This window comes from Miniopterus schreibersii, assembly GCF_964146895.1.
Source record: "Miniopterus schreibersii genome assembly, chromosome: 7".
NCBI lineage: Eukaryota > Metazoa > Chordata > Mammalia > Chiroptera > Miniopteridae > Miniopterus > Miniopterus schreibersii.
In genome coordinates, this window is record NC_138108.1 from 30803884 (window position 1) to 30830192 (window position 26309).

Genomic DNA, 26309 nt, shown 5'->3' on the forward strand with positions numbered 1-26309 from the left:
GTGCATATTGGTCCTGTCCAAATGCACCCAGCCCCAACAGAGGAGACCTCAAGCCTGGGGTTGTTGATAGCTCCAAACAGGGCACTCAGGGCCAGCCACAAACTGCATCTGACATTGGCCTGTACCAGAGACCCTCCAAAAAGACTGAGGGTCCTAGCAGATCTACCTAATACACAGAAACAACCCAAAAAGGTAGCCAAAATGGGGAGACAGAAAAACGAGCCCCAAAGGAAAGAAGAAGAAAAAGAGCCAAATGAAATGGAGATAAGCAATCTCTCAGATACAGAGTTCAGAATACTGATTGTAAGGATGCTCAACAGCATGAAAAAAGATATGGAAACTATGAAGGCAATGAAGAATGACATAGCAGAAATAAAGAATACATTGGAAAGAATATACAGCGGATTAGAGGAAGCTGAGGATCAGATCAGCAAATTAGAAGACAAGATAGAAACAATCACTCAATCAGGGATCCAAAAAGAACAAACAAAAAACAGGAGGACATTAAGGGAGCTTTGGGACAACATGAAATATCACAATTTTCACATTATAGGAGTGCCAGAAGACATAGAAAGTAAGCAAGGGTTAGAGAACCTGTTTGAAGAAATAATGGCAGAAAACTTCCCTAACCTGGTCAAGGAAAAAGTCACACAAGTTCAGGAGGCACAGAGAGTCCCAAGCAAGAAGAATCCAGAGAGGCCCATTCCCAGACACATCATAATTAAAATGCCAGGAATTCAAGACAAAGAGAGAATCTTAAAGGAAGCTAGAGAAAAGCAATCTGTTACCTACAAAGGTGCTCCCATAAGGCTTTCAGCTGACCTCTCAGAAACTCTACAGGCCAGAAGGGAATGGCATGAAGTATTCAAGGTAATGCAAAACAGGGATCTGAAACCAAGACTACTCTATCCAGCAAGACTATCATTCAAGATAGATGGTGAAATAGCTTTCCAGACCGAAAAAGGCTCAAGGAGTTTATCACCACTAAACTAGCATTGCAGGAAATGTTAAAGGAACTGCTGTAATTAGAAGTAGGAATAGAGAGAGAGAGAAAAACATAGGCATAAAGAATTAAAATGCAATAGATAAGTATAAATAATAACCTTAAATGTAAATGGATTAAATGCCCCAATAAAAAGACATGGGGTGGCTGAATGGATAAGAAAACATGACCCAAATATATGCTGTCTACAAGAGACCTGCCTCAGAACAAAAGACTCACACCAGATGAGAGAGTAGGGATGGAAAAAATTTTTCCATGGAAATGAAAAAAAGCTGAGGTAGCAATACTCATATCTGACAAAATAGACTTCAAAATGAATAGCAGCACAATTTACAATAGCTAAGGTCTGGAACCAGCCCAAGTGCCCATCAGTAGATGAATGGTACGTTTACACCATGGAATACTATGCAGCTCTAAAAAAGCAGGATCTCTTACTCTTTGGGACAGCATGGATGGAACTGGAGAGTATTATGTTAAGTGAAATAAACCAGTCAAGAGAAAGACAAATACCACATGATCTCATTCATATGTGGAATATAATGAATAAAATAAACTGATGACAAAATAGATCCAGAGAGATAGAAGCATGGAACAAGGATCTCAGAGGGAAGATGGGTTGGGGAGTGGGTTGAGAGAGATTAATCAAAGAACTTATATGCTTATATGCATAACCTATGGATACAGACATTGGTATGGGGAAGGCCTGGGGGTGGGGTGGATGTGGGATGGAGGGGATCAGTGGGGAAAAGGGGACATCTGTAATACTTTCAACAATAAAGATAAATTAAAAAGCAAAAACAACTACAAAGACAAAACCCCCCAAGACAAAAAACAACAACCTACTTGTGTTTTAGTAACCATTTTTAAGTTACCTGGTTGGCCCCATTGTATCTGAGTAAAATGATATTGATAATTTTATTTGATGAAATGTATGACTAAGTAAAATGTGTTAATATTCTACTTAAAGCTACTGAAATTTGCTAGAATAGCTTGATTGTGTTTTTATGATGATTGGTTCCACTAACAATACTCAGTGGTTCTGGGTAGTCAGTATTCTATAATGCTGCATCTAGTTTGAAATGAGAGGGATCTGGGGAAGAGGCATGACGCATAACATAAAATACTGAGTGAAAACATCTTAGCTAAAACAAATCTATTCCAGATACAAGGGATACCAATATATTTTTTGCACAGTGAAACCTGAAATTGTGTGATTTAGAGTTTCCCTTCAATCTATCTCCTAAAAGAAATTCCTATGGAATATGAAGATAATTTGCTTGGTTTGTAATATTGTGAGTGTGTGAATTTGTTTTTATTTTTTACAATATTTTAAAATTTTTTGGTCTTATTTTCCTAGGGAGTTGGACTCTCGATTCATGGGCTATTCCGAGTGGCTACTGAAAAGTCTCTCTTTGCAATGCCAGAAACTGCAATAGGTAAAAAAACAAACAAAAACCCACAAAAAACACACACAAAAGAACTCAAAATTTTCATAATTTTAAATCACCTTATTTTGATGTATTTCAGATTATACTGTTGTTGAAGAAATTGATGGGACTCTTATGTGAGATACAGCGCTGAAAGAGCTTTTAAAAAGAAAATAGGAAGATACCTGTTTATATAATTAGCTCAATAAGGATTTCTGAAAACACGAAAGAAAGAATAACTGGAGACACACACTGTAGTTAATTTTAGATAAAATATTATTAGGGGAAAATATTCTTACATTCAGATCTGTGATCTGTTTTGAATTATATTTTGCATATACTGTGAGGTATGACTAAAAGGTACAGATCAAAGTTTATTACTTCACGTATTGAGGTACAGTTGTTCCCACACCATTTTTTTGAAAAAGCTAGCTTCTTCACAAATTGCCTTTGCACCTTATTCTATGTGTTGATCTTGGTGCCAGTACCACACTTTCTTTATTGCTGTTGCTTTATAGTAAGTCTTGAAGACTTCAGATCAGGTAGTGAAAGTTCTCCAATTTTGTTCTCCCCCCCCCCCAAAGTTGTTTTAGCTTTACAGATGTTTTGTATTTCTACATGAATTTTAGAGTGTTAATTAAAAGAGCCTGCTAGGATTCGGATTTGGATTGTCTAGAGTCTATCAATTTAGGGAGAATTGACATCTTACAATATTATTGAGTGAGCTAGTAACATTTCTCCATTTATTTAGGTCTTCTTTAATTTCTTTAAACCAAGTTGTGTAGTTTTCAGTGTATAGGTTTTATACATTCTTTGTCAGATTTATATTTAAGTATTTCATATTGTTTGATACTATTGTAAATGATATTTTAAAAAAAATTCAGTTCTGATTGTTAGTTGCCAATATATAGAAATACAATTGATTTTTGTATTGACTTTGTATCCTGTGAACTTGTTGAACTCACTTGTTAGTTTTAGTAGAATTTTTGTACATTACATTGGATTTCCTAAATAGATAATTATGTGATTTACAAATAAGGTCAGTTTAACTTTTTTCTTTCCATCCTGGATTTTCTTTTTCTTGCCTTACTACATTGGGTAGACTCTCCAATCCAATGTTGAATAGATCTGTTGAGAATGGACATTCCTGTCTTATTCTTGATCTTAGGGTAGGAGTGGGGGAATCTTTTTCCTGCCAAGGGCCATTTGGATATTTATAACAGTATTCATGGGCCATACAAAAATATCTACTTAAAAATTAGCCTGCCCGGCCAGGCATGGCTCAGCGGTTGAGCATCAACCTAGGATCCAGGAAATTGTGGTTTGATTCCTGGTCAGGGCACATGCCTGGGTTGCAGGCTCAATCCCCAATTGGGGGAGTGCAGGAGGCAGCTGATCAATGATGAGTCTCTCATCATTGATGTTTCTCTCTCTCTCCCTCTTCCTTCCTCTCTCTGAAATCAGTAAAGATACATTTAAAAAAAAAAAAAAATGAGCCTGCTATATTTGGTCAAACATTTAATTGAATTTATTGAATTTTGAGTCCCACCTGCTGTTACCTTGGCAGGGCCATATCAAATACAGCCCTCTGGCCGGATATTCCCTACCCATCTTAAGGGAAAACATTCACTTCTTCACCAATTAAATATGATGTTAGGTGTAGGTGTTTCATAGATGCCCTTTATCGGGATGAGGAAGTTACTTTCTATTCCTAAAATGTTAAGGATTTTTATTAGAAATGGATTTTGAATTTTGTCATATTTTTTTCTGTATCTAATGAGATGACCATTGGTTTTTCGTTTTTTAGCTTGTTAATGGTTTTTAAGATGCTTGGCAATTTTTGATTGGATTCTAGACATTGTAAACTTTACCTTGTTGGGTGCTGGATATGTTGTAGTCTTATAAATGTTCTTTTGTCAATTACTTTGGTTTTTCTAACATTAAATTAACCCCACATTGCTAGGATAAATCTCACTCTGGTATATTGTGTTACACTTTTTATACGTTGTTGGGTTTGATATACTAAAATATAATTTGGAATTTTTGCATCTGTTTTATGAGAGATAATCATCTGTGGTTTTCTTGTAATGTTCTTGCTTCATTTAGGTATCAGGGTTAAGCTGGCTTCATTTTTCTGGAGAATTGGTGTCCTTTTTTTTTTTTCTTTGGTAGAATTCAGCAGTGAAACCATCTAGGCCTGGAGTTTTGTTTGTTTTTTTGAAGATTTTTAACTACAAATTCAAAATCTTTAATAGGTGTAGAGCTAGTCAAATTATCTGTTTCTTTTTGCACAAGCTTTGGTAGTTTGAGTCTTTTGAGGAATTTATCCAATTTATTAGCGTAAAGTTGTTCATAATATTCCCTTATTATCTTTTTAGTATTTGTAGAATCTTTAGTTATATCTGGCTCATTTTTTAAATTTAATCCTCACCCGAGGACATGCTTATTGATTTTAGAGAGAGGAAAGGAGGGAGAGAGAGAACTATGTGCAAGGGAAACATCGATCATTCGCCTCCCGTAAGCTCCCCTACCAGGAAACAAACCTGAGACCTAGATATGTGTCCTGACCGGGAATTGAACCTGCAGCCTTTTGGTGCCAAGGACAACACCGTAGCCAACTGAGTTACCCAGCAGCCAGGGCAGTTCTGGGTCAATTTTGATTGATTGTCTTATCAAGTCATTATGGGTAGTATTTTCCTACTTTTTAAGCTGCCTGGCAATTTTTGATTGAATTCTAAACATTGTAACCTTTTTGTTGGGTGCTGGATATTTTGTATTCTTACAAATATTCTTGAGCTGGCTTCTGGGATGAAGTCAAGTCACTTGCAAACAGTTTGATCCTTTTAAGTCTTGAAAGATTTGGGGTTTTTTAATGGAGGATTGGAGCAGTTGCCTGAGCTAGTGCTAATTATTTTCCTCTTTGTATTCTACTCAGTGCTCCGTGAATCATGAGTTTTTCTAGTCAGACTGGTGGGAACAGGCACTATTTCCAGCTTTGTTTGGGCTCACAGTACTCTTCTGTGTAATCTTTTATTTTAATTTTTATTGATTTTTTTTTAGAGAGAGAGGAAGGGAGTGGGGGATAGAGAGAAACATCAATGCTTTGATTGGTTGCCTCCCATATGCACCCCAACCAGGAACTGAACCAGCAACTTGGGCACGTGCCCTGACTGAGTATCAAACAGGTGACCTTTTCGTGCATGGGATGATGTTCACCCAACTGAGCCACACTGGCCAGGGCTGTGTAATCCTTTTTATGGTTCTTACCCTCACCTCAGGTAGTTTCCTCATACACATGTATTGCTCAGTACCATTGTGATACAAAGTAAAATAAGTTATATTCATCTCTTTCCTTTGAATCATTACTATCTCTTTTTGTTATTTAATTACAGGACTATTCCCTGATGTGGGTGGAGGTTATTTCTTGCCAAGACTTCAAGGAAAACTTGGTTACTTCCTTGCATTAACAGGATTCAGGCTGAAAGGAAGAGATGTGTACAGAGCAGGAATTGCTACACACTTTGTAGATTCTGAAAAGGTGATTACTTGGATGATTGCATTTTGTGTTGTTGGAATAACTCATAATACATGGGAGGCAGAATGAGTGGTTGAGATCATAGGCTTTTGGTAGATAATAGGTCTTGGATCTACTGCTTAAAACACTGTGACCTTAGGGAAAATTCTTAAGCTCTCCAGGCTTCAGTTTCCTCATACACAAATGGAGATAATTATACTTGGATTCAGAGCTGTTTTGCCTGGAACCTTCAGTTAATATTTTTAAATGAATAATTACAATCTGTAAAGAAATCTACTTTAAGAAAAGTCTAATATATAAAAATCTCAAGTTATATGTATATATATAAAAGACACACTTTTATTTTATAAAAACACTTTTGAAAGGTTCTCTTGGTTATTAGTTTCCCTGATGCATTTAAAAGTTACATTTACAAAATATGGCCTTAAAAATTTCCTAAAGGATATCTGTTGCAAGGACGTTAACTTGGTTTTTTTAAAAAAGAGTGTTGCCTATTTTCTTAACACAGTAGCAAAGAATATGTAGCCAGCCAGCATAGGTTCAAATCCTGGCTTGCATTTAGCCTCTTTAGCCCCCAATTTTTCCATCTCCAAAATGGGGACAGCAGTTTTACCATAGTAGTTAGAATTACTTGTGTTAAATGTAATAGAAAACCCAATTCAAGGTGATTTTTGCCTCAGAATTCCCAGCAAGAGATTTGGGATTTATTGGGCGTCACCTGGCTTAGCGCACTCTGATTGGACTGATTTATATCACCACTGAGCCACGTGGGTGAGTGGAATACATTGACTAGCTTATCCTAGCTAATGCTCTACCTCTTTGGAACTGTGGGGTGAACTCAGCTTCTCAGGAAGCATGTAGATCTCCAAACTGAGTATCTGATCTTGAGGGAGGGGTGTTTGGGATAGGGGAAGGAATGTTATGAAAATGAGTGAAGTGAACAGAGATGAAGGTTGTCCCCTATTCAGTGCTATGAGGGACTTTCATCACCTTTGCTTGAAGTTTCAGATTTTCTTCATGTTACAGCATCCTCAGCCACATTGAGCGTGTAACCATCTCATCCTTCCTGTGAGCTGTAACGAAACAGACCTGGGCACTCCATTATCTACTCTGGGGACACTCTTGATTATAGTGGAATTTAGTGAAGGATGGCAGAGAAAGCTGATGTGCAGCCTTCTCCCTTGTTAGTTTGCCCCGTTGTCATATCTGCAGTGAGTAGATGCCATTCGCAGGGCCTATAGAGAACAACAGAAATGAGTGATACACATTGGGGGTGGGGCTAGATAGAGGTGGGACAAAATATAAACAACCAGCAGTCTCATGTGGCAGAGTAAAGTATGATACGTGTGAAAAGAGAATACAGGACTGAAAGGAAGGGCTTCTAAGAAAGGACTGGAAGTTTCCTCATAGAGCTGCAGTTCAGATGGGTTTTAAGAGGAGCATGGTCGTGAAAAGGCGTTTGGGATAGAGGAAACATTTAATGAGCAAGCACCCCGGGGCAGGAAGGCATGAGCTATGCTTTGGAAACAGTAAAAAGCCCCATTTGACTGAGCGTAGGGATAGGTATGTGAGGGTGTAAAGGGAGAGTTAAGTGTGGCTGTATTGTAGAGCTGTACATTGACTTTAGTAGCCATTAGTCACGTGATCATTGTTGTTAAAATTAGCATTTATAAATTAGAGCTTTGACTGCAATACCACATTTCAAGGGCTCAGTAACCAGAGGGAAACAAAGATGAGTGTCTCTGTTTTTCCTCTTCAGTTCGCCCAGCTTCATTCATTCCTTGTGAGGCAACATCTGCTGTGTGGGAAAGTGTGTGCACACTTGAGTGAACATTTCCTTCACTGACTGAGCTGGAGAGAGAGAACATAATTTTAAAACAGGAATTTTAAAAAAATGTAAGATTTCTAAAAAATCGTTTTTGTATTACTGTGGTGTTTCAAATCTGTCCTCCCTGTGTTTTCTTCTACCTTTAGTTGGGCATGTTAGAAGAAGATTTGTTAGCCCTGAAATCTCCTTCAAAAGAAAATATTGCAGATGTCTTAGAAACTTACCACACAAAGGTAACCTCGCCAATAATCTATCCTTAGATTTTAATTCATGGGGAAAGAAAGGTAAGTGATTGAAAAATGGCAGTTGATGAACATTATAGTTTGCTGATGTAAATAAATGTACTGGGATTTATTTACTGCAGAGCTTGATGGGAGATCAGTGCGTCGCAGTTGTTACGTAGCCATCTCAGATGACTGCTGTGCAGCTGTACTGCCTGTGAACGTCAGCGCATGGCCTGTGGTTGGCCCTTGCAGGGGCTCTTCACAGCGCACTGTGACATTTCTGTAGTGGAGGCTCAATTTGATGGTGTTTGTGGAGATGCTAAACTGAAACTCTGGTATATAACTAAATATAATACAGTATATTGAAACTCTGGTATATAACTAAATATAATACAGTATATTGCAGTGTTTACTTTTAAATTACAGTAACACGGTAGAGATAAGTGAACATTTTGGATTTCAGTCCAAAATACCAAATTCTTAAATACCGGATGGGAGAAATGTGGCCTACAATGGCACTGGTTAAAAAAAGTTTTAATGTTTAGTGTAAATCAGCCTAATAGGACTGCCCCAAAACTAACCCAGCGTTAGTCCTATTAGTAAAAGCATTGTATCCGAAACAAACACAGATATGTGGGGTCCTGTTGTACTTTGTTACGATTCAGCCGTACCTGCAGCTAAGGTGTGTTTCCTATACTTTAAGAATGACCTTGATAAACGAATTTGTGCATAAGAAGGACCTGGATGTGAGGGGGCACAAAACTGCAGTGTGAGAAAAGATTAAGGTCGAAGAGGGATTAACTAGAACTAGAAATATGAGAGAGCTTATTTTTATTTCAGAATTAAAAAAACAATTCTAATTATAGTTGTTCAAGCACTTTTGAGTTTCTTCCTGAGGTACTGTTTTATCATTGGAGGTCAGTGATGCAGGCTGTCAGGGAGGTGGTAGGAATTTTCTCTTTTTTTTTGGAATTTTCATGTCACATGGAAATTTGGGCAGGATGACTTCTCAGGTCCCTTACAGTTCTTAAATTTATTGACACACTTTAATGGTAATGTATCTCATATAATGATATGAAAATAAAGACACAGTATCATTTGGTCTTTGACACTGTCAAGTGAGAGTCTGGAATAATACACTGTCTGAATTTTGAACCTACGGTGGTAGTTATTTATGAGACTGTTGGATGTAATATGACTGAAAGTGATAATCCGTCACATAGTGTATCGTTAAATATGAAATTATTAGGGATTTTTAAAAGATTTGAGTTACTTAAAATTAACTTAAATATTTTCCCCCCCAAAAGTCCAAGATTGATCAGGACAAGCCTTTCATACTTGAGGAGCACATGGACAAAATAAACAGGTACTTAAAGAGAGGTCTCAATTATATCTCTTCCTCTGGAAAGTCTATATTAAATGGGATTTGTTAACATTTTAATTATATTGTGTTTGCTAATGCACCTAATTCTGAAATCAGATAGCATAGTGCTTTTATTTTCACTTACCTTTGAAAATAGCTTCTTGTCCACTCTTTTAGGGGAAACAAATCCATTATATTTAAGTAATCTGTCATGCTGACTCATTTTAGTGAAAACCACGTTTTTTTAAAGTGGTAAGAGAGGCGAGAAATAATTGTTTTAATTTACCTTTTATCTGTAAAGTCATCTTCCCTGAAGGTCTTATCAAGCCCATTAGCAAATGGTTTTGTGCAGTGATTTGAGAGATTGACAGACTGGCTTCAGGAACACAGGAGGAAAAGTATTGGAAAATAAGACAACTGTCTCTACATTTTAGAAGCATCAATTTTTCACAGTTAAGATATTTTTTTACAAATAGATGCAAGAAATCAAGAGAGAAAATTTAGGCTTTATTTTGAATTACCGAAAGTAGACTGAAAACACCCAGAGAACCAATGTTTCATTTCATCATCCTGTAAAATAGGTTGGAAAAATTTTCATTTTTGAAATGGAGTTTGGGGGAAGCCTGTGTTTAGGTTCATTGCTATCTCAGAAAGAAGAAATCTTACATTGGTGAAATCATGTGTTTCCTTTCTTATAGTTGGTTCTCTGCCAATAATGTGGAACAGATTATTGAAAATTTACAGCAAGATGGTTCATCTTTTGCCCTAGAGCAGTTGAAGGTAATATATGGGTCATTTCTGTCCTGAGCATGTTGAATTCTTGTGATAGGGAAGCCTCACTGAGAGGTGTCAGATTTCCTTGGGGTGACAGCCCCACTGTTTTGTTGTTGTTTTAACTCAGTTGAGACTCAGAAAGCCGTTCCACAAAGCCTTAGCAAAACCCAAGTGCCTTCACCCTGCTGGATGCTGAAGGCAGTGCTAAGCTGTTTTTAGGTCCTTGAGCTATAACAGAGATGGACTTCAGTAAGCATGCTTATCTCCAGTACTTGTCCTGTGGGAAGATATTTAGGGAAACGAGCTGGGCACTCCAGGTGTGACTCCCCCCCCCTCCCCAAGTGGGCTATGTACACCCTCCCATTGTAGTTGAACCTAGATTGCTGTTGGAATGTCAGTGGGAGGTATTTACCCACAGGCCAGTCAGCTGCAAGGACTGGCTGTGGCCACCGACCACTGGAGGATCAGCTGTGCAGGGGCCCAGGCCACAGAGCAGGACTTACTTAGGCTCTGGTGCCTGCTGAGTCTGCCCCTTAAGTGTGTTGCCTGTGGAGGTGGTTGGGTGGTACTTTGATGTGGTCTGAAGCTGTCCACCAGTGCGCTGGCACTGGTGCCTCTCTGGAGGTGCAGGCCAAGGTCAGCCATCACCTGTGTTTTGCCCTAGGCCACCCAGCACGAGCTACAAAGCGATCTGCAAGTGGCTGCTATTTGTACTGGGCTCGGAGGTGCCTAGGTGAGGCCAAGCTGCAAAGCAAGGCTGTCTGCCGTTAGTGCCAGGTTCAGGCCACTTAGTGAGAGGTACAGGGCACGCCAAGGCCAGATGCTGCGTGTCTGAGAGATTTTTAGGAAAGTCTGAAGCATGAGCCAAGGCAGGCCATTTGGAAAAGCCACTGGAAACAGCTTGGGTGGGCCCGCAAGTTTGTGAGGTGGGGTCTCAAGGAATCACTGGGGCGGGGGAAACAGGTGATAGTCGTCGATGGAGAATCAGAATGGGTCCTGCTTGCCGCCTCTGTGGGGAAGGGCTCAGAAAAAGAACAGTGGCCTCTGCCGGCACTTTTGTCTGGGAGAAAGCTGCCCCTCCAGCCTCACAGGGATGCCAGACGCTTCAGTTCCTCCCGTGTGTCCCTGGTTTGAGCTGCTGCCCCGGCACTGGAGCTCAGAGGGAGAGTCCGAGTGAATCCGTGAGTGGGCCCTGTAAGAGGGACTGCCTGGGACTCCAGCAGCCTTGGTCTCACTCAGCCAGTCCCTGCTGGTGTTTACAGCCAGAAGTCATGGGAACTTCTCTTCCTGAAACCCCAGCTGGGGGGTCTTGTGTGGAGCTGGGACCCCTTGCTCCTTAGGGAGGACCTCCAAAGCTGAGAAATCCCTCCCAGTTTTTATCCGCCACATGTGGGAATGGGACCAGCCAGTTCCATGTCTCTGCCTCTCCTACCAGCCTGCATGTGGCTTCTTCTTTAAATCCCTAGTTGTATGCCCTGGCCAGTTTGGCTCAGTGGTTAGAGTGGGTCAGGGACACGTACCTCAGTTGCAGATTCCCTGCCCTGGTTCTGGCATGTGCGGGAGGCGACCAATCAGTGTCTCTCTCTCACAGCGATGTTTCTCTCCCCCCTGCCTCCCTTCCACTCTCTCTACAAATCCATGGAGAAAATGTCCTCAGGTGAGGATTTAAATCAATCAATCAATCAGTCCTTCCCTAGTTGTAGGACTTCCATTCAGCCAGGTTTTGGGTGGTTCCCAAGGGCAGAAAAATGAGTCCTGTGAATATGAACCAGATTCATAAAAGCCTTAATCATTTTCTCTTCTTCAGCAGCATTGTGGCTATAGATAGGATACTGATCTTCCTTGAAATTTCTCTGTACAGTAGTCATCTATTTAAGCTTTGACAACTGCTAGGTAAGATGTTGCTCTCTCCAGTCAGTCTGTTCTCTAAATCTGGGTGCCAGACTTGAGGATGCTACAAAGAACCTGGAATCTTGATGTGGGGAATTCTTTGAATTCAAAAGTGAAATTTTTAACTTTGAGACAATCATTCAACAATATGCCTGAAAACTGTATAATACAATTATAGAGGAAAGGGCAACATCACATTTACACAGCACATGATGGACCTTTTGCAGTAGCTGTTTAGTCCCAGTCAAACACACATATTGGAACACTGGTAACAGCATCTTAAAATTCAGAATGAAGTGACATAGCATAGTAGCCAAGGAGTTAAGCCTATCATTTTATTATTTAAATACTATAGAAGAGCACCTCATGATACCTTGAATAGTTTTCTCTCCTTACTTCCAAGGTAAGTGGACTTATTTACAGGTGAAGACAAAGTTAAGACACTTCTCTCATCACAAAGTGGAAAGAGCTACTGTATTTCTACTCCTTCACCTTTATATTATAAAGTGAAATGCCCTCTGATATGTTAGACATCTCTAAGATGTGTATTACACTTATTTAAGCATAATCTCTGTTTGCTTACCTAGTTGGGATCATAATTTATATCAGGCAAGCTACAAAATGTAGATTTATTTTATTAAGTTACTGGTGTAGAATTCATTTGACCAGTGGAATGATCTGTTTTCTAATTGTAATGGATTAGAAAACTTTTGTTTGGTGCTTTGGCAGGATTAGCCTACGGCATAATCACTTTTGTAGGACTTTCATCTGAAAGTACTGTTAAGGAGCAAATTTTAATGAGATTATATAAAAACTCAGTTTATTACAGACAATAAAGGAACTATTGGTCTAAACCTAGTAAACATTTTTTTCTCTAATAGATAATTAATAAAATGTCTCCAACATCTCTAAAGATCACATTAAGGCAACTCAGAGAGGGGTCTTCAAAGACCTTGCAAGAAGTATTAACTATGGAATATCGGCTGAGTCAAGCTTGTGTGGTAAGAATTTTTAAGTATTATCGTTTTAGAGGTATGACCTTAAAATATGGTCATTGTAGAACATGTAAAATACAGAAAACTATAAATAAGAAAATGAGAACTACCTGTACACGTACTCTATGAAAACACAGTGGGCCACTTAGCTTAAGGTGTGTGGCGGTGTTGCTCCTAGGTTGTTACTAAGCCTTTATGAAACAGCAGTTACGTTAGTATGTAAGTGTAAGGCCTCTAACCTTATATGGGATTCAAAATAGAAATTAACCATTTTTCAGGCATGGATTTTTTACGTTGGGCAAAAGGCATAAACTCTTTAAATCTGAATTCCATCATTGGTGTATGAAGAATATGTATGTATGTGTATAATGACAAATGGAAGGTATTAGTCTGTTACATGTTTAATAGATTAGCATTGAGAGTCCCATTGTAAGTACACTTAAAATAGGTAGTACTCACATAGAATATTACTGATTTCGTGAAACATTTCAGAGTCATAGTGATTTCCTCTTCCAGATGATAAACTCTTTAAAAGCAGAATCATCCCTTTTGTGTTACGTATAGAGGGCCCTTAGATTAATATATGGCCTAACAGAAGTATTTTGTTTAATAACTAGAAAAAAGACATCCCTAATGAATTTCATGTCTTGAAATAGTTACAGTACATGTATTAAGATATTCAAAGTAGTTTGTCTAACCATAAATAAAGCTTTATTAGTCATATCTTAAAGTCACTCCTGGCAGTTGATGTCTGCTGTCATTATGAGCAAGTACTGTGTTAGGTACTTTACATGCACCCTCTCCATTAAATCTTACATTATCTCTAGAAGTATAGGTACTTTTATTGTCTCCATTTTACAGATGACGAAACTTTGGCATAGAGGAGTAATCTGCCTAAGGTGGTGCAGAGACACGGCGTGTGAAACCAGGGGGTTTCACTCCAGGGTCTGCACTTTGACCACTATCTGGTATACCTCACATAGTCCGTGTTTTTCACTGTACATTTAGTGCACTGCCCAGATCAATCGATTCCCTCCTTCCTTCAGTCTCTCAGCAAGTGTGTTAGCTGTGTCCCAGGGACTGTGCTAAGTGTTAGGTAGTTGAAAGAATGACACTGTCCTTGTTCTTGTGGAATTTATAGTCTACTGAGACTATAAAGAATAAAATAAGTAAAATAATTACAAATTGTGGTAAGTGCTTTAAAAGAAACATACTGGGTTGGTGATAGAGAATGATATGTGGCAGGTGAGAGTAGGGAGACAGAGGGAAACCTGCTTTAAATAAGTAGGTGAGGGAAGACATCTTTGAGATCTCAGCTCATCTGTGCCCTGAAGGGTGAGAAATGAGTATGTAGAGAAGCTTCTTGGGTTTCAGCAGGTCGTGATTTGTTTCAATTTGTTTTAAGGTAATTATGCTACTAAATGGAGATGGGGTTGGAGGGGTTCAGTGGATGTAGAGACCAGAAAGGAGTTTACTGCAGTAATCCAGGTAAAAATAGTAGTGGCTTAGACTAGGCTGCTGGCAATGGAGAGAAGTAAATGGGTTTGAGACAACTGTAGGAGATAGGACTGATAGGCCTTGATGATGGATGAGGGAGAGAATGCATTTAGGAGTTGGAGCTTAGAGGTGTGGCTTAGAGATTTAAATCTGAGAGACACTAGCACCAATTTTTAAAAAGCTGTAAAGATTTATTTATTTACTTCACAAATAAGAGTGCTTACCATGTGCCAGGCACTGTTTGAGGCACCAGAATACAAAGGTAAACAAAACAGACAAATCTTTGTCATGGGGAAGATAGATCGTAAACAGATAACTTTGTAAAGTATACTTATTATATGTACCAAGGAGAGAAGTAAAGTGGGAAGGAGGGTGTGGATTATAGGGATAGAGAGGAGGTTTGAACTTGTAGATGGGTTGACCAGAGAAGATCTCACTGAGATGAGTAAAAACTTGAAAGAAGTGAGAGTGAACTGGGCAAGTACCTGGTGGAAGAGCATTGGGAAGAGGGTCCCGCAAGTAAAAGCTCAGATGGGGGTATGTGCCTGCCAGTTTTAGGGACCTCAAGGAGGCCTTGTGGATGGAGTGGGGCCGGGGGTGGTCAGTGGGTGCGAAAGAGATGAGATCAGAGATAACAGGGTAGGGAAGGGCTGCCTAGAGCACGTATGGCCTTGAAGGTCTTTATGAGACTTTGGCTTTTGTTCTGAGAAGTGGAGAGCCACCGGATGTTTTTGAGCAGAGGGGTGACATGATCTTATATTTTAATAGAATTGCTCACTCAGCTGTTGTGTGGAGTACAGAATGACTAAGATCACATAGGAGGAAAATGAGGGAGCCTGGCCCGAGCCCCGAGGAGCTCCAGCACTGAAGTGGGCTGGAGGAGAAAGGGCAGCGGGAGAGGGATGGGGAGCCAGGAGTGAGGCGGCACGAAAGCAAGAGAGGCGTGTTTCCGGGAGGGAGCACCGTCGCAGCGTCTGGAAGAGGAGGTAAAGGCACCTGTCCCCTGAAGTTAAGGGGGATTTGGGCGAGCTGTTTCAGAGGAGTGTTGGGCAGAAGTTACAGTGTGGCGACTTGGAGAGGAAATGAGTCCACGGGATGTGAAGAAGTGGAGACTGTATACACCTCTTGCTTCTTCAAACAAAAATAGGGTAGAGGCCGGGACTGGAATCAGGTGAGGTTCCATTGTCTTGTAAGGTGGAAGATAGCAGAACATGTTTATAAGTGATTGGGAATGATACAAGAGAGAGTGCACATTGTGTCGATGATACTAGTAATAGTTAACAGTCACCGAACACTGTGTGTCAGACACTGTGCTGGTATGTGGATCAAGATAATCCTGTGATTGGACAGATTGATATTGCCATTTCAGGGAACTGGGAGCTAGAGAAATTACTGTCCCAAGGTCACACAGTCACTATGTAGTAGAGCCGTATGTACCCTGACATTTGAGCTGCAGGCCCTCAGCCTACATTTAATGTAAGGTGTACTGCCTACATGGATGCCAGGAAAGGAAAAAGAGATGGGTACCCTTCTCAAGCAAAGTCCTTGAGAAGGTAGGAGGGAATGGGAACGCAGAGAGGACTGGACTGGCCTTTCAAAGGGGATGGTCCCTCCCACCAGCAGGAAAGGGAAGTCATGGTGCAGACGGCTGTGGTTGGGCGGCAGGTGTTTTAGTGGTAGGAAGAAGGGAACTTCATGTCTTAGGGCTTCTCTCTTTTAAATGAAGTAGAAGGTTAAGACATTAGCTGAGAAGATAGAGTAGAATTTGCTAGGGGTAGAGGTTGAGGAGACGGAAGACAGTTTAAATCATTATCTTGGAGCGTGAGGAAGAGCGCACAGGCTGTTGGGCAGTTTTCCATGCCTGTCTGAGATGTGTGATGATGAATTTTTAAATGAAACAAGTCACAGTTGTATGCTTTTACTGCAGCAAGATTTAGCTGCTCCAGTGCAGGCAGAAGTAAATGGTAGGGTTCACCTGGTGCTGGACTTTGCCAGGACAGAATAAAGGGGAGTGGGGGGCCTGAGGGAGATGACATTTTTAAGAAGAAGTGACCACATTCGTTGACTGGGGCAGCTGGGCTGGATAAGAGCGAGGTGAAGCGGAACAGACGGTGAGGGATGCAGGAAGAGTGGCGCGCCCAGCACTGTCGGGTTTGCAGCCGTGGAGACACGGAGCAACTAAGGATAGGGCGGTGGCCAGAGAGTGGTTATCAGAGTCGGTCCAGTCTCTGATGCTGTGGTTCAGGTTGTGGCCATGGGGGTGGGAGGCTAAAGTGGGTGTAGGGAGACACCAGGAGTAAGGATGCTCATTTCTTTTTACTCTCATTTACTCTCTTTCAGGGAGGCCACGACTTTCCCGAAGGCGTAAGGGCACGTAAGTGACAGTTGTTTCCTTCCTGGCTATCATGGAAATGGAATTTGTGAGCATATACTGTTAATCAAAGATGATAGTTGTCTTATTAGTGAAAATTAGACTTTTATAAAGATTGCAAAGTGTTTAAAAAATTACCTACTGGCATATATAAGGGAAGATAAGTCCTTGCATCCAGTATTGTTTTAAAAAAATTCACATAGCCTGGTCACTACTCCCTAATTTATATGTAAGAGTTCATCCTGCTTCTAAAGTCACATGCAGAGCAATGTGGGCTTGTAAACTCATTCTGCTGCTGATGCCTCTGAAAGGTACATTTATTCTCTTGCACAAAACTCCTACCCTTCCCCTCTCTTTTGTACGGGCCTGGAAAATACCAGCAGTGCCCAACCCTCCCATCCACCTCCTTGCCTGTATCTGAGAAACACTGACATTGAGAAAAACCTATGTAATAATTAGTAAAACCTACTGTTTTTATTAATTTCTATTTTTGCTTATCTTCAAAGCTAGCATATTTAGAAAAAGCAAGTGAAGTGGTTGATTTTTTTTTTGTTCCTAGCAAATTTGCAAAAATTTTTTATGCATATGCCCCTATCCCTAAAAATAATAGCTGTTATTTCTGTTGTATGCATTTTCCCTCTGCACGTACTTTGCATATCTAATTTTTTAATATTTTTATTGATCACTTTAATATAGTACAGACTCTGGATATGCTTTATCTGAATAAAAGATTGTTCTCTGAGCTATAAGTCTCCATAAACACTGGTCACTGTTTGTATAATTTTCTTAAATTTATGGCATGATGCAATATCAGAAATAAGCACTGGGTTCACATGCTTTTAGAGGACACATGGAGTTGAGTGGGAGGAGATAACTATATGACTTACAGAAACCAAGTAAAATATGTATTTTTCCCACTAATTTCCAGTAAATTCTTGCTCTGTGTGTGGATCTGAGCCTAGACCTCTGATTTTAGGAGGATCTGTGTGGTACTTGGGTTATGCTGCTAACGTATCATTATATGTTAGAGCAGCCCTTCTTAAACTTAAGAAAGGAAGGTATTGTTTTTAGATATACAGTCGGTGATTTGAAGGAAAAAGAGTTGCAACCGAACAGCTTTAAAGTTTTGATTTATAATGCAGGTTCTTATCAAGCTACTTTTTAATAAAGAGAAAGTATATTGCCTCATTTTCAGCATAACCTTTTTATTTGGAAAGTAGTATATATTCTGGGTAAAACTGGTGTTTTTGCATAACCAGATGTTTGCTTCAGTTTGCTAATTATAAAATATATTAGCAAATTAAATAAAAAACTAGCAAATTAGGGGAACAGTTGTCAAAAGTTTTTACTTTTAACATCTAGAACAGACTTCTTCCTGGTCATAGAAGAAAATAAAAATAGATTTCCTTAGCAGAGCTAGAGAGCTACCAAATGGAATTTGAGAGGATGTCTTATAAGACCTGAAAAGCCTGAGCTGCCTACATGGCAAGAACTTGTGATGTCTATGCTAGGTAAAATTTTCTGTTAGTTTGAAATAAAATAACACGCAGATATTTTTATCCTTCCTTTCGCCCTGTATGGACTGTCAGGGAGGTAGATAGCATTGGCCAGAGGGCTTAAAAGGGGTCCTTGTAGAATGTTCCAGGATTATTTTTTATTTACACTGTCCAGGGAATGTAAAACTTTTAAATTGGCAGGGATTATAATATCAGTGTTCAGTGTCATCACTCATCTGATGATGCTGGAGTCCCAAAGTTAGGCAGCCAAACCTTAAAAACCTCCAGTATCCACATTTAATTATGTGGGAAGCCCCGCTTCCCTCTACCTCCTGAGGCAGCTTGCTTCCTTGGTTCCCAGATTGCTTCTGTAATTATTTACCCTTTTCATTCTAAATGCAGTTTTTTAAGTTCACTGTAGAGTTTGTATGTTTAAATACTTTTATTCTTCACAAGAACTATGCACATTTTAAGCATGGTTAAAACTGCCTACACAACCATACTAAATATAGCCCCCTTCCCTTAAAAATGTTTTTTTGGTGTGTGTTTCTTTGAGATCACTAGATTCACGTGCAGCTCTAAGAAATACTACAGAGATCCTGCATACCCCTCCATCCAGTTGCCCAAGGGGTAGCGTTTGTGTAACTGTAGTACACTGTCACAGCCAGGACACTGACATCCCCCCCTTCTAAAGTTTACAGATTGCCTCATGCTTTATAATCCTGTGAGGATACTCTGTGGCTACTCTAAATGATGACACCACTGAAACAGGAGAAGTGGGGTTTCTCAAACTTGAAGAAGGTCTGGTATTTTAATTCAGAGCTATGTGAACCAGAGGACTCAGTGGAACGGCAGTGTCCACACTCAATTATGCATAAAGCCCCCTTCCTCTACCCTCAGTTTTCTTCTCAACTCATTGTGGAGGAGTCAGAAGGCAGATCTGAGCCCTCCACCCTCTCCTGCTTTCCCTTTAAATCACACCAACTCTGGTTTTAACTTTTATAACAGGGAGATTTCATTTATAATTTTGTTTGAAGAGAAGACTTCTAAGCTTTAAACTGGATCTGTTCAGTAGGCTGCATTCAAGCTAGAGGCATCAGGCCTGGCAGGTTAGAAAATACCCACACGATCCTCATCAATACGTTGCTATCCCTCCAAAATCTGTGAGGCTTAATTTATAAGAAAAACAGTCACATACAAAAATTCGTACTTTGCAGAAAAAAATGTGCTGTAGAAAAATATGCCTAGTACAAGGTAGCTTGTTAATTCTGTAATTAAAATCTGGTAATACCAGAAAGAAATGAACTAACACTTCTGTATCTTCACTTGACAGTTTTAATAGATAAAGACCAGAGTCCAAAGTGGAAACCAGCCAGTCTAAAAGAAGTTACTGATGAAGATTTGAATAATTACTTTAAATCTCTGGGAAGCAATGATTTGAAATTTTGAAGTCACTGGATTTTGAAGGTATTTTGGAGCAGGGGTTGGCAAACTATGGCGCATGGCCCAAGTCCGGTCTGCTGCCTGTTTTTATACGTTCTGCAAGCTGGGGATGGCTTCTGCATTTTTAAATGGTTGGGGAAAGAAATCAAAGACTAATATTTCATGACCTGTGAAAATTGCATGAAATTCAAATTATCAGTGTCCCTAAATAAAGCTTTATTGGAACATAGCTGTACTCATCCATTTACATATTATCCATGGCTGCTTTGGGTGATTGCAACAGACACTGTAAGACCTGAAAAGCCTAAATTATTTACTGTCTGGTCGTTTTCAGAAAAATTTGCCAGCCCCTGTTTTAGAAGATGGGAAATTTGAAGGTCCTTAGAGATTCTTGAGGTAGTATAGCTAATTGAAATGGGAACCTAAATGTTTTGGCTATGAGTAGTCATTTATATGTTGATTAAATAAACTTATGTATATATTATAAAACATAAAAACCCTGAAATTTTTTTGGATACTGTATTAGTGCTTTATAGAATTTTCTCCGTATATAAATCTACTTTAAAATCATTATGAGTTACTATAGCAGAAGTGTTCCTTTTATAACATTAGACATCTCAGGCAAAGGGAAAGGTTTTTACTAAGTCTTTCCAAGTATTAACTCAGCCTTGGCATTTTCTAAAGTTAACCACAATGCCTTCCTGTGGGGAAATTGAAAGCATTATTTTTTATTGTTTGCGACCTGGCAGATGAGGAATTAAGAAACTCCAGTCTCTAAATTAGAGACACTCAGCTTTCTGCAATTTACACCAAACTTCTGTGTGGTAATTGTTATTTGTCCTTACACAGTTCAGATCAGGAGGGAAAAATGAAAACGAGAACTTTCATTTAAAATAGAGATACCTTCAATAATTGGTACTGTTGACAAAATAAGGTATTTTTAAGGTATGCAAGAAACTGTGAGGTGTTTGAGACTTGGGACCTTAAAGTCTAGGGAAGAATAGTAATAAGTTAAAGATCAGTTTATCATTTATTTTGTAACCTGAATAGTTTTTTCTTCACCGTGAACCCCTCAGAAACTAAGAGAACTTCAGGTTTGTAAGAATAGAAAGTGGCAGAAATGAAAATAACATCAAAGATTTTATCCTGCACCCTTCTCATAGATGGGGAAGTTGCAGTCCAGAGGAATTGCTTTAGATTTTGTTCTTAATATATTAAACATGAAGGATTTTTTTTCTTCCAAAAAATTTAGGAACTGATTTGGAATAAAGATGCTATGGTAATGGACATGTTCACATTTATATTCTTAAAGCTCCTAAATTGGACCTGAATGATCCAAGCAATTATTTGCATTCGTGGATTTTTATTCACTTTGTTAGAAATGCAGAAAATGTTAAGTCCTCTGTGTTAAAAAATCTGTAATTACTTGGTGTTGGAAAGCATTTGCTTACTGAAATTAAACAAGAACTCATAGCTAGTTAGTTGCAACTAGACTTTTATTGTACAGCTACAAAAAGTGTTTTCACAAAAATAGTTGGAAAAAATATACCATTTCATAGCTAAGTCTTACAGGGAAGAGAAGCATGTGCCCCGTGCTCCAAGCAAGATGTCCTGTTGGTCACACAAATACAGGAGGAGGGCATTATGATTAAGCAAACAATATATTTGTTAGAACTTTGTTTTTAAAGTACTGTTTGTTGACATTATTTATAATGTGTTTAACCTTTTATTTCTAAAACTACATTAATACAAAAGTACAGTTTCTCTATTTCATAAATTGTCAATGATATTGAGTAAGATACAGGAGTATCATGCTTTGTTCATTCAGTGTGCCTATTTTTAATACTAATAGGGCAATTTGACACAAATTTTTCCTTTGGGACTATGGTCATTTTTATCCCCTTCAAAATTGTGCTTTAAGTGCTAAAATAATAACCATAGGTAGTTTGCAAAGAACTGGTAGGGTAACTGAAAGTGGAGAGAACTTGAATCACAGGCCTGTAACTGAAAGGTAATTGAACTGGGGAAGGAGTGGTGAAGCCCATTTGTGGGTTAGGTCGTGTGACTCTCTGTAAATGAGGAATTGGCACATTTCCTCTGATAATCTGCTGCTTCTACAGTTGCCACCTGCAGGTTCTTTGTCGAGATGGGACGTCATCTGCCCCTATGTTGGATCCAGTGGTTGGGCGTGTGTCAGTGTGGTAACGAGAGGAACTTGCTACTGTGTCCTTTCCCTCAGTTGAAAACACTGGAAACTTGTTGTTGCAGTGTTTCTGCTGGAGCTTGGCATTAGTGCTGTTTTTTGGGGCTCTCTTTTCCCCACTTTCCTTTTCCTCAGTATTTGGCCATTCTTATTTCATCTGTGTTTGTGATATAAGTTGGAACAAATGTTTCCCTTTTCAGTAGCTAATAATTCTTTCAGTCTTCTGTTTCATATGTCTCCTCCCTCAAACAGTCCTTTTACTTTTTTATTGTTCATGCAAGACCTTTAAAATAAAGTAAACTGAGTATTAAAATATGAAGGTATGAAAGAATCTGAATTATCCTGTTAAAGGTGTTCTTGTGTACCTTGTCATCAGTACCAAACTATATCTTAATGCCTGCCACATGCAGTACAGATTTGTTTGTGCAGCTCTTTTCTCCTGCCTGCTCCCACCTTGGTTTATCCAGTAATGCACTGACTGTGCAAGCCTTGTAGTTCCTTGTCCGTCGTTTGATGAGTAATGCAGCATGCATTTCCAAGGTAAGTCTCTGTACGTCATAGGCTATTATACTCTGTGAAAATGGTTCAGGAGCGAGGGGGCCTACTGCCATAGGGTCAGAGAGGGTGGCATCCCTGTTACACCCCCGGGAAATAGGGGCCCAGAGCAAAGGAGGAACTTGAGGTTAAAATATGTAGATACAACTGAAACCCAGTAGCCTCTGTCCCTATGTGCCGAAAATTTTAGTGTGATGTGCTGCTTTTGTATAGCTTTGTGTTCTCATAATATGTGTTATTTTATATACCTGATTTATCTTTCAGCAAATGACCTTGCTGCAAAAGTGTCCTGATATATCAAATGAAAAAATGGCAGCCTCTAGGCTTTTATCTGTCAATATAAACACTCAGAAACCTAAATTCTTCTTCATGAGCTAGAAATACATTTTGCAGTTTTAGGAAAGTTCCTGTTCTCAGCCTTATGACTTCAGATCCTTGTATATGGTGGTTTTTCTGTTTTCTGAGTTGCTAAGGTGGCCTGGGACTAGGTGAAATGAAAGTTGAGTGGCCAGACATCCAAAGGCAATGGAAAGATGGCACATCATTAACTTCAAAGAACTTTCTTGGCTCATGTAACTTAGAGAATCCACTCTACTCAGTTGTGGGTTTCAAAGTATAATTGTTAAAATTAGAGGTAGCATTTGTTTGCTTAAAGGCAAAATACACATACATATTTATTTCATTAGAGGCCACAAGCTTTTCTCTGCCTTCTTTTAGATTTCAGTGACAAGGGTCTGTTGTATCTTAATAAAAGGATCTAACACACATGGGCTTAAATAATTCCCTTTCCAGTTAAACTCAGTCTATAACAAATCTTGATGAAAAGATAATTCTAGAGACTCAGTCCCAATCCTCCTACAAGTTATGGCTTAGTACCTTCTTCCCTGTCTCCTAAATTTTCTGTCACCAGTGATCTCAAACAGTGCTAAATTCTTAAAAAAAAAAATTCCTAAAAAAGCCAAATTTATGAAAATAGTATAGTATATGGCTGTAGATGCCCTATGGACATTGTTACAATAAGAAAAAAAAATACCCTGCATGTCTGTGAGACAGCTTAGTACACGTTCAGCACTGAGACCAGATCATGCTTTCTACCTTTCCAACTAGGGCATCTGTTTTAAAATTACTGGATTGTTGTTTATAAAGGTACCCAAACTTGTTTTCTTGTATAGTTATATACCACTGGGTTTAATTCAGTGCATTAAACATTAAAGCCATGACTTCTATCAACTGTATCTTGTGAAATGCCTTATATGAAAAGTCTGAGTCATCCAATAACAGCTGTACTTAAGGTCCTGAGGTTCAAGGTGATACTTATTTTCGTAGATGAAAAGCATAATATCTTTTTTTTTTTAATCCTCACTTGAGGATATGTTTTATTGATTTGAGAGAGGGGAAAGGATATATAGAGAAAAACGTCAATTGCCTCCCATACATGCCCTGACCAGGAATTGAACCTGCAGTGTTTTGGTGTATGGGACAACACTCCAACCAACTGAGCCACATGGCCAGGACAAACAAAACTATCTTCTTAAGGACAAGGCTCAAGGTGGATCTCTTCTGGATGGTTTGCTTTCTAATGCTTGATCATTTGTGTTAAGAAATAAGGATCCTTGACACAAATGGTTTTGATTAACAAAACCCCTTGCTAATCACTATGGCTTGAGTGCCATTTATTGCCAAGAAATTTCAAGAAAAATCCTTTTCATTATCTTGGGGGTTTTGGTGTAAATTAACAAATAATTATTTTAAAGAATTGTCTTTAAACCAGTTGGAGACTTGGGGGCAGTTTTAAATTTTTGTCTTTGGTGATGCTGTACTGTCTAAGGAGAAAGTGGTGTGACACACAGCTGAATACTATGGTACCACAGGACCTATGTTTAGCCCTTTAAGTAAAATCCAAGACCACGTGGATAAAATTACTATTACCAAAGAATTGCTTAAAAAACATTTCATTTTAGGTATTCCTATACTCTTGATATTATCATAGACTGATTTTTACAATCAGATGGAATCATATGTATTTATTCATACAACTTTTTGCTTTTGTTTCATGTATTTAAACTAGCACCAACTATATCCACAGTTCAAGAAAGTGATATAATTCTGCAGCGTCAAGGCCCCTCACTCTCAATATATGGGATGTCAGAGTATTTGATGTTCTTGTCTGCCCACTGCTGCAAGGCATCACTCACGATTTCTTGGGACAGGCGGTGTGCAAATTCAGAGACCACAATTTTGGGCCCTGTGGGTTCCCTCACTTCCTGGATGGTAACTGGAGACGGCATCCTAGGTGGAAATCTCTCTGCTGACATGAAGCTTTCTGCACTTGTCTGCCGCTTGTCACCCTCAGTTGTGGTAGGAAATGGGAAAGTCTGCTTTGATTTCATGCAGCCCATGTTATCAAGAACGTTGAGGGAAGCAAGGCAGTAGGAAAGACTATTTCAACAGCATCTTTAGGAAACACGGAGCATTTGTCCACGTGACGCTGACCAGTGCTTTTCCTCTCCAGGTACCTCAGAAATCACTGTTCCCTTTTACCACCTTCATATGTGTTTATCTGTCAAGAAAAGAGAAGTTTCATTGTGAAAGTCTAGAATGCAAAATATGACAGGATCACATAGCATGTGGAAACAGTCCTTTTTAGCACTGGTCACTTGGAGGAAATGTGAAGTAACTGTAGCTTTATCTTATCAACAGAAAAAAGGATAATCAATAAAAATGGCACGTTACAAAATAGGAAAACATTTTTATAAGATCTTGAAAAGTTTATAAAACTGAAAACACAACTTAAACTTTAGCTAACTTAACAAACTCTATAGTCTTTGGGCCAAATTCTAGCTGCCTGTTTTATAAATGAAGTCTACTGGAACACAGCCATGCCCATATGTTTACGTATCATCTATGACTACTTTTGTGTGAATACTGGGTGGGTTTTGTTTTCGAACTTTCTCACTCTGCAGGGGTCTTATACAAGTTGACTATAAGTCAGGGTGGGTCAGACAGCACAATATAGTCTTAACAGTAGGTTGTGGCTTGGGCGGGAACTGTGTGATGGCGACAGATAACAGGACAGGTAAGATGCAAAAGTGAGGGAGCCACGTGAATGACACAAGGTCATTTCTGGCCATGCCCAGGCTTCCCAGGCTGCAGAATAAGTGGGAGGAGCTACTGTCCAATCTGATGGCACTGAGCTACAATCAGAGGCTCACAGACTTCACACGTGAGCTAACAATGTGGGCCAGGTAGCACGTCCTTGGTCTGGGGTCCCAGGTGTGAGCTCCCGGGCATCCCTCTCCAGGCCGACCTTATTCAGTGGGCAGCAAAGGTGGCTTTTTTCAAGCTAGAATTGGACCAGTTGATGGACACTCTCTGTCAGGTCTGACAGAACCAAGCAGAATCTTTTGAAATATCCCACTTCCCTCTCCGTCTCATCCATGTCCACACTGTCAGGGAGAAAGACATCACGGAGCTGCTGGCTCTGTCTCCCTTCCTGTTTCTCTTGCTCTTGCCCCTGGGCTGAGGGGAGTCGGCCAGCACCAGATTGCTGCTGTGCGTGTGCTCACTGGGACAGGCGGGCTCCTGGACAACCCGCCTTGATGTGGCTCAGTTGCTGCTGCTTTTTGCTGCTGGCTTTTCTCCCCTCTTGCTTCTGCTCCACCAGGGAAGTGAGGTCAAGCACTTTAGACTTTGGCTCAGCCTGGG

At 39.5% G+C, this 26309-nt stretch overlaps 1 protein-coding gene across 17 annotated transcripts in view; it reads left to right on the plus strand.

The window, feature by feature from the left end:
- HIBCH (3-hydroxyisobutyryl-CoA hydrolase) overlaps positions 1 to 26309 on the plus strand; it is a 52878-nt gene that overhangs the window by 23746 nt on the left and 2823 nt on the right. For 5 of the 17 annotated variants that reach the window (XM_081142395.1, XM_081142381.1, XM_081142385.1 and 2 more), the window contains 8 exons: positions 2361 to 2439; positions 5823 to 5968; positions 7940 to 8026; positions 9325 to 9383; positions 10079 to 10160; positions 12926 to 13045; positions 16877 to 16910; positions 19737 to 21645. In XM_081142395.1, coding sequence (XP_080998521.1) covers positions 2361 to 2439; positions 5823 to 5968; positions 7940 to 8026; positions 9325 to 9383; positions 10079 to 10160; positions 12926 to 13045; positions 16877 to 16910; positions 19737 to 19852 — 723 coding nt within the window. In that variant the 3' untranslated portion in view covers positions 19853 to 21645. Of the gene's footprint in view, positions 1 to 2360; positions 2440 to 5822; positions 5969 to 7939; positions 8027 to 9324; positions 9384 to 10078; positions 10161 to 12925; positions 13046 to 16876; positions 16911 to 19736; positions 21646 to 21966; positions 22397 to 24672; positions 25117 to 26309 lie in introns of those variants that run through there. The other 12 variants (XM_081142386.1, XM_081142393.1, XM_081142390.1 and 9 more) reach the window with 5 other exon arrangements.